General features: G+C 47.4%; 1 protein-coding gene across 1 annotated transcript in view; it reads right to left on the minus strand.

Annotated features, from left to right (window-relative positions):
- Positions 1–8,407, minus strand: part of ITGB8 (integrin subunit beta 8) — a 295,047-nt gene extending 286,640 nt beyond the window's left edge. The window contains 3 exon segments of the mRNA XM_078663672.1: positions 7,807–8,163; positions 8,166–8,220; positions 8,223–8,407. Coding sequence (XP_078519798.1) covers positions 7,807–8,163; positions 8,166–8,220; positions 8,223–8,270 — 460 coding nt within the window. The 5' untranslated portion in view covers positions 8,271–8,407.
- Positions 8,408–9,011: the final 604 nt, after the last annotated feature.

A 9,011-nucleotide genomic window follows, 5' to 3' on the forward strand; every position in this document is an offset into this window, starting at 1 on the left:
TTCCAACATAGAATTTTCTATTTGCAATTTAAATAGAGCTGTTTTACATAGATGTATAACTAAGGCAGCTATTTCACATGGATTGTGATTTTACAGGAAACACAAAGGTCTCCGCAACAAAAGTGTTAACCACCAAAGTGATTTTGCTAGTTGTAGGTCCTGGAACCTGATGTGTACACATAGGTCCGTCCAGCAGAGACTTACCCCTATAAAATATCCTAACATACAGTCTTTGTGATCAATCATTTAACCCAGAACAGATTCACTATCACTTATTTTTTTCCGTACTGTAAATGTCTTTAGGGACAGTTTGTTTAAAATCATTTGTGTCTGTATCCTTGGGGTGTCTATTGCCCTCTGCTTTCTGTCTGAAGTTTCTGCTTATTTTTAAGGTCCAATTCGGGCCATTTCTTCTTGCTTTCAGTTTGTTTCTGCTGTGGAGCGTGTTGTTGTTTATTCTGTCCGTCAGGGCTCCTGTCGGACTTGTGGTCTGAGTTCTGCTGACAATATATGCACCCACCTATCCGTGCTGCGATTGCTTGGGGTCGTGTGCTGCTGGTTCCAGTGGGTGCCTTGTCCTATCCTATCTCCTCTTATGGCTTGGGCTCAGGATCTACTTCCTCATGCTTGATAGATGCTGTTGTGAGCATCTATCAAAGGCTGTAGACCACACCCCACCCATTATGGCTAGCAAGGCTTGATGTGGACATTCCGTGTGCTTCCTGCTGGGCATGTGATATTTATGTACCTGTTGACTGTGCATTCTCCCTTGGGGCTAGTGCTCTGGGCCCTTCCCCAAGAACCTCCTGCTGGGTTTTCTGGCTCTGTTTGGAGACATGGCGCCCTTTAACTGTTGGACAAGTGAATGTCTCCCTTTTGCTATTACATGTAGGCTTACCTTGGCATTTCCTGAACTTTCTGCTGGGCTTGAGGCTTTGAGTTGTTTACGCTGTCTGCTTGTCTCTTGGCATTTTTTATGGGATATGGCGTTCTCTGCCTTCATGCTGGACTTGCTGTGTCTGCGTGGCACTGGTTCTTATGATTAGTCTCCCCACTGGGCTTGGCACTAGTGTGTGCCTTTTCAGTGTAAGGACCTAGAATCTCCTTCACTGGTGGACAGGTGAGTAATCCCCCACCCCCATTGTGCTGATGTGAGAGTTGAACTTGGGCTCAATCCCATGTTTCCTACTGGGATTGGGGTTTATGAAAAAAGTGCCATCAAGCCGTCTCTCGAGTCTACATCCGTGCGGGTGCCTCTATGATGGGATTCTCGTGGGCTACACAATGCTTGTACGGTGCTTGGCCTGACTTTCCATGACAACCTGATGGTCTTGGGGATAGGATTGTGTTTGCGTTCCTTGAATGTGGAACTGGCTAGTCTTGGTCTTCTTCTAGTACTCCTGGTGGACATAGCGCTGCTGAAAGAAGTCCTCTGGCTTCTCTACCGTTGGACTCCCCCTTTTCTTATTTACAGGGTTCAGGTTTGTCATATGTTATCCCTTGGGCTCCTGCAGAATTGTTCTTGTCTAATCTTTGTGCACTATTTGGTTGAATAGTGTTTTTGGAATGGATTGTTTTACCTCCTTGACACAACCTTCGCCCCTTTTTTTACCTCCCCTCACTCATTTTTGTGTGTAGGTTTATTTGTGGTAGGTTGTACCTTATGAAGCTTATGTTCTTGGGGTGGCTATCGAGCTGCTCTGTGTTCTTTTGGCCTCCAGTCTAATATTTGCTGGGAGTGTTCAAATTCTTTATGAGAGGTTGCTTACTTCCTAATTGGCCTTTCTATCAACTTTTTTCCATCAATGGTGTTTGATTTTGTGCAATTTGTGTGCTTTATGCTTCAACAAGGCTTGGCCCAGGTGTTGGGTGCTTCCGTTCCGGAGCTGACTGGTTCATGGAAGTCTTTCTGTTGTGGACTCCATTTGCTCCTGCTGGGCTGTTTGTAAAGTATTTCTCTGGTTTTCCTCTGGATCCACTTTACTGCTGGTGTACTGGTTATGTGTTCTTGCTTGGACTTCTGGCCCACCCTAACCATTTTTTTTGCCTTTCAGTTTTGGGGAGGTCAGCCCTGATCTCCCCTCTCTTCGCAGTTTATGTAAAGTAATTTCCTTTTTCTCAACACTGGCATATCTGTCCTCTTATGTATGAGTTTTTTGTTCCTTCTTGGTTTTGTGTGAGTGTGCCCTTTTCACTATGGAAGTTCGGGCTTTTGGTTGCTGGTCACGTATTCTTTGTTATCACTTACTCCACTTCTGTCCAGTTTTGATTTCTCAGTGCTGTGGTTATTGCGGTCATGTGCCACCCTCTGGTTTGCAATATTATTTTTCTGTAACTTCTCTGTGTTCTCCTTAGTTAGTGGGTTTTGTTCCATCCCATTTCTTTTGCATGCAGTTTGCGGTTTGCTGTTCCATGTACGGCATGTTGAGACTTAACCTTTTTCAGGAGATGGGCTCTTCTTTTACTTTGAGCAGTTTTTTGCTTTGGGATATTCCCCTACTCCCCAGTCATGCTGAAGTTGCTCGAGCAATCTCGTGTGGCCCTACCGGCTTTAAAGGGTGATTATGGCGTGTAGGATATGAGGGCTGTGCCTGATCTCCCTCATTGTTCTCTATGGACCTGAGGCTGTGTTTCTTTGCTCCTGAAATTGAGCTCGCCCATGCTTTGACTGCTTGTGACTTTTTTGCCTTGTGCCCCTTCTCCATGCTTGGCTTAGGGTTTTCAATATCTGACCATTTGGGTGCCAAGGTTAATTATTACTTCTTGCCCTGCCTTCACCTAATGTTGTCTGCCTCATTGTGCTTGAGAGTGATGTGAGATGACATGGTATAATATTTTTGTTCTTGCTCTTTTGGCTCCCCTCCCACCCACCTTTTTGTGTTGGGAACAATTAAATATGGGTCAGCTCCTTTTCGGTCTCCTTTTGCCACTGGAGTGTCCTGGGGTTGTGTTACTCTTATCCCCTGTGTGGAACCTACCCTACCCACCCTGCTGCACATAATTGGTCTTTGCTATATGAAGGGGCTTCCTCTGCTGTTCCAGTTTGGTTGTCATCTTTTGTTTCCACAAATTGAGACTACTATCGGTTCCTCTAAGATTCTGTGATATTAACCATCTGGTGAGTCTTACAGCTTGGGGTGTTGAATGTACTGGTTATTCTTCTGGTTTCTATACATTTTCTTGATGCTGGTTAGGCGCAATGTAGGAGCTGAACCTGTTTATGGTTGGGGCTGTTTGGTATTTTTCTTTAGCTTCTTTCTCTGATAAATCTCTGTCCTGCTTTGTTTTCTGGTGGTCCAAACTTGACTGCCTAGACTGTGCAGTGGTGTGTGTAGGTGCATCTTAGAGCATGGCATGAATGACTGTCACAAACTGGACTGTCTCCTATAATGGCATGTTGGGTGTTGGCTTTTGTGCAGATTGTGCTTCACATGTTGCCTTTGTGGGTTTATTTTTACATGTGTGCATGATTCATTGGGCTGAGTATTTTACTACTACGTGCTGGACACTGTTCTGCAGCCTTGTCGGTGGCATTGAAACTGCTGTTAGCTGTACCCTTTGATTTGCCCTTGCTTTCTAGCTTGAGCAGGCGTGCTTTTTATGCACCTGTTTTGGATGTGGCAGTGTACCTGTTAGTGGCTGTCCTCGTGCACTCTCAAAAGTGCCTGCAATTGAGTTTGTTTTGGAGGCATCGGTCTCCTGTCTCAGATCTGGGCCTTTTTTTTTGGTTGGTGTTCCTGTATCTGTCGCCTCCGCTCCCTTGTTCCCTAGAGAGGAGACTGTAGTTTATGATCTGCGCACTTATCTTTGCTTGGGCTGTACTGCACCTATTTTGCTGGAGAGTCTTCTTTCTGTTCCCTTTTTGTCCCTTGTTGGCTGTGTTTGGCTTTCTTGACTCCCCTACTACGTCTTATAGGTCTCTACTGCAGGCATCCCATCTTTCAGGGGGCTGCTTCTCTGTGCAGTGTGACTTGATTTCTGGGCTTTTGGTGCTTGTTGCCATGTTTTGAAACTGACATGTGGGGCTCTGTTGGGCAACTGGGTTCAGTTCTTCCTCAATTGTCATTAGAGTTTGCCACTTCTGACTGGCATCTTTGTTGAACAATTGATGCTTTGATAGATCCGCATGAGGTAAGAACTTGGAAGAGGAAGGGACTTGGTAATGCTTCGATTATTTACCAGTAAACTCATTATTCGATTCTACTCATCATCCCAGTCTTTACTATTCTTACAACCTCCTTACTGTGTGCCTGGCTTTGACTGCTGGGTATGCCCAGACGTGGGCCCCTTGCTCACTGTGCCACTGTATTTAAGCTAGCCTGGCTGATGATGGGTAATACCCAGAAAACGGTCCCAGGATGCTTTTTTTCCGGTCCTGGGAGGACCTGGCTTGGCTGTTCCTTCTCGACTGTTCCCATGAGGTGCCGGGTCAAGACTGATTTGCATATGGCTGAGTCTAAACTGGGGTGGCATGGTGAGCAAAAGAACGATGGATTTAACCCAGATCTCTTGACTGGGGGTGAATGTACGATTTATTCAGCATTCTGTCCATCATTTGTTTGCGTATGGCTTTGATTGCTGTCAGGTGGGCTTCTTTTGGTCATCAACACAGAAGGGCTCCTGGGTAGAGGAGTTAAGTTTCATACATGTCTAGCTAGGGAAGTGTTACAAATGCTTTCTTTTAGTTAGGCGGAGAATGTAGCTGTCTGCAAGGTAAGGACACCTCGCGACTGCGATGATTACGTGAAATTGAAATAATAAGGATATGAGTAAGTAATCGAAGCATTCAAACTACACATATTCGGATTATGCCTGGACTACGACAAACATTTTCACACTAATGCCTACTGCAACAGTTACATAAAGTATCGAGTATTTATACAATGTTTTATTTTATTCCTGGGTGTGTATTCTAAAAAGAAGTAGCAATTCTGACAGTGAGAGTGGCATGGAGCTGTGCGCGTCTGTTACCCCAAAGGATGAAGCGAGATGCTTGATGAGGTGAGATCAGTCTCTCATACTTCGACTGTGACAAGAACATCTCACTCAAGAAACCATGGCCAGCCCCCAATGTAGGATATAACACTTCATTCTGAAAAGCCTAGTCTCTGTTGCCTTTCTAGTCCCTGTACTCGCCGTCACCTTTCTTTCCAATCTCACGCTTCTCTCTGTCTCTCTCTCTCTCTCGCTCTGTCTCTTTCTCTCTTCCCTCCTCTCTTGCCCCCGCACTCTCTTTCCCCCTCCCCTCCTCTCTCTCTCTTTCCACTTCCTTCTCAGCCTTGTCCTCATCTACTGAAGGATGATGGTGCTCAAAATCTGGGACAGAGTGCGTTAAAATGATTGCCACAAATGTAACATTTGCTACGTAATGAACTGCAATATTACCACATTATAAATACAGTGATACCACACTGACACTGACAGAGAAACAGCGCTGGTGCTAAGAGAGGAGCAGAACGCTGTCCCCTACAGCCCCAGTTGTGCAGGAGCCCCAACACTTGATTGGGTGCCCATGTGCATGACCACCACCTTAAAATGTGCCTATACAATCCCGCCCCTCAAACTGTCCTAAAAGTTTTAACTCCATGCTGCCCATACGCTCTGAGTGATTCTGGCCTCGGTTTATGCACCTGTTCAAACTCTTGAGAGGCGTAATTGCAGAGCCTTCCATGCCACTGTGCCACTCTGAAATGTTCCTGGTGGGCTGAGGGCGAGGCTGCTTCCCAAACAATATGAGCTGCATTGACCCACACATGGATCCTTGGCCCAATTCCAGTTGCGGCCCATGCAGCGCGCGGCCGCTTTGGACATTTTAGCCGGGCTGATTTGGGGTTCCGGTCCGGACCGACAATCTTATTTCTCGTTTTGTCATTTATTATAGAGACTAGGCGATATGTTTTTCAAAATGTTCTGTGATTCGTGAAAAACAGCTCTCTAGTTAGAAACACCGGTTCTAGAGATATGTCACCTCGTTGTGTGAAGTTGCACTTCACGCGAGTGTGCCGCTGTGCACAAGCCCTGGTTTGGGGGTTTCTATTCCACCACAGAGCACCGGGAGCGCACTATACTTTCCGTAATGTGCCCGCACCAAAATTACAGACTCCGTGTTTTATACCAGTACACCTAATCACCCCGAGGGCCCAAGTAAGTGGATATACAAAAACAAAACGTCATACACCGATCAGAAAATGTTTCCAACACAGAAAGCGTCATTTGACACCAATACTACAGACACTTCAGAATGTATTTGCCGCCACTGGAAACTATACTGAGACTTTTCATTCTTATGTGTGGTGGGGTCAAACTGCCCTTAAGGTGTGTAATATTTCTGCCGATCTTTTAAACTAGAAGTTATTGCCACTAACAGATCCACACCCAGTCCCCCGTGGGGCTGTAAAAATGCATCGACAGGTGTACTTTTTGTATTCAAAGTTTTCTTTTGTCAATAAAAGTGTAATTCTTATCCTGCGGGCGCTCATCACTTTTCTACACCGATGCACTGACGTGTGTCTCTTTGCATTCTCTCTTCAGACTAACACATCTTGTGTAGTGTGTGTGGGAGATTTCTCTGCAGCACTCCAGAATCCATGCAGTGTTCCAACTGTTCTCGTGTCCATGCACAGAATATTAAAACAAGCACTGCGTAAACAGTCATAGGACCATATGAGCCCCGAAACTACTCCCTCCCACGCACAAACATGAAACTAACTCATGCACGGGGATACTACTGCCTCTGGTGCTGAAGGTGGACTTGGGCATCCATGGATGACTTCACAGGGCAGCGCTGCCACACTCCTCCGTTCAACGAGCGGGGTGGCAGCGGGACGCACAATAGGGCCTGGCACACCATCTCATCAGATTAAATTCGGCATGTCTATTTGAAGTTACTGGCCCACTCACTTTATAACAGGTGCGAACCGTAACCTGATTCCGATAGGCGCGTGGAACATGACATCCAGTCTTGATGGGGTATGCATTCTATTTGGGGGAGTTACGATCAGCCGGAAAGACACGGCACTTGTCACTTACTGGCTCCAAGTTTAAAGTTTGTCTTCTCCTTCATCCAAGGCCACGAGCAAGACGGCCAACTAGGGAGAGTTCTAGGGGACCTGGGAGTGGGGTGAAGTTTACTCCCTCATTACACGCACCACAGTCACTGAAACTGTATCAGTTGGTGATGATGATGAGCCGACACGTTTCGATAACAAATGATGAAGGAAAAACTTGTGTGCATCGACAGCTTCGCGTCTCTGTATCCATTAGAGGGCCTGGAAGACTAGGGAAAGCTCCATAACAGAAATGATAAAGAATTGACACACAGGGGTCAAAGGGTGCTAAATGCATCAAACGGTGTAACTTGATGGTTTGTATGCGCCACAATTGCAGTGCAAGAAACAAGCGTGCGGCCCCTCGGGTACCCACAAAGTTCGCCTCTCAAATTACTTCTCTAGGAACAATATTGTCGTTTGTTAGACAGTTTCCCCTTTACTAAACTAATAAGTTAATATTCATGACTTATTTTCGGAGTGTCCTCGTCGAGTGGCAGCTGTCCCATGAGTATTTTCTGCAAAGTATAACTTACTAGCTTGCAATTTTTAAGCCGTTTTCAGGAGCCAACGTGAGCGTAAACAGACGTTGGTTTGGAAAAGTGCAGTCTATTCTAGGTCGACGCCTCGTTGGGGGTGGTAAGCGCTATATACATGCACAAGCAATATTGCTACACTGGTCCACAGAGAAGCCAAGATTGAAAGTGCAGACACTTTATTGAAGCCTACTATGGTACCCAAAACTCCAAGTAACACTTACCACAGTGACAGAGTCCGGCGAGTAGCGCGAGCAGACACAGGGCCAGGAGAGCTGTGGCGGGACCCGGCCTCTGACAGGGCTTCAGCTCGGCCCCTCCAGCAGGCACGGGGGGCGGCCTCCTCATAGTGCAGCGCGGGGCTCGGGCCGAGGCGCGTTGATGTTGGCGTTGCCTGGGTTTCAAACGTGGGGATGTTCCAGATCCTCCCCCAGGGGGAGCTGCGAGCCGCGGAAGGTGGACAGCGGCAGGCTCCCAGCTGCATGACGGGTCACCGGCGGCACAGAGGGAACAGGAGCTGCTCCCCGGGGACGGACGAAGCGCGGCGCCGGCCGGGGAGCCCAGCGCATAGCTCAGAGCAGACAAAGCGGCTCAGTGGCTGCAGCCCCGCCAGGGGGGCACCGGCTCCCGCCACACAAAGGGCGCTTGTTGCTCGCTGCTCCCTGCCTGCGCCGGGCGTATTAATCATATGAGAGAAAGGGAAAGTTGCTGGCCTTTGAATGCTGATCGCACAGGTGGCCTTGAAGAAGCGGGGACTTTTCGGTGCTTCGGTTCGCGGCGCTCGCCCCTCCTCCTTCCATGAAAACAAAGGGAAAGAGCGGTGGAGGAGAAGAGGCGTCACCCCCACCCGAGCAACAGCACGCTCTCTCCCTGCAGAACTTGGAGAAGGGAAAGAGCGGAGAACTGCACGTGTGCCGTCCCCTGATTTAACTCCACATATCGTATCTGGGACGCGCGCTGGTGCCCGGCATCACACGATGCAGCAGCAGGATGAAGAAATCACGCAACCCAGAAGAAGCACGCCGGCAGTACAGAAGAATGCCGACATCAGACAACGTGACGGGATTCTACCAGGGTGCACAGCAGCACCTGACAGGCAGTACACCAGAATAGTGAGCTTACATCAGAATCATGACTAACAGTAAACTGGACTCTCCGCGTCACACATCCGAATCCTGGCAGAGAGTAGATAGAATCTCCACACATAATACAGTAGAATCCCGACGTCAGTCATTCCAGCAGAATCCCGACAAGGTAGAATCGCGCGCTAGGAAGCTAGACCGTCAAAGTACAATACAAGAAATCGAGACAGAAATTAAGCACCTGTACCAAAAAAAAGTGTTCCCTCTACATTTGCGTATCAGCCACTTTAAAAGTGGAACACATTTGGAAATCGAGTAGTTCTGAACTTGTTAAAAACAAGCTGTAT

Source organism: Lissotriton helveticus, chromosome 10 (assembly GCF_964261635.1).
Source record: "Lissotriton helveticus chromosome 10, aLisHel1.1, whole genome shotgun sequence".
Taxonomy (NCBI): Eukaryota; Metazoa; Chordata; class Amphibia; order Caudata; family Salamandridae; genus Lissotriton; species Lissotriton helveticus.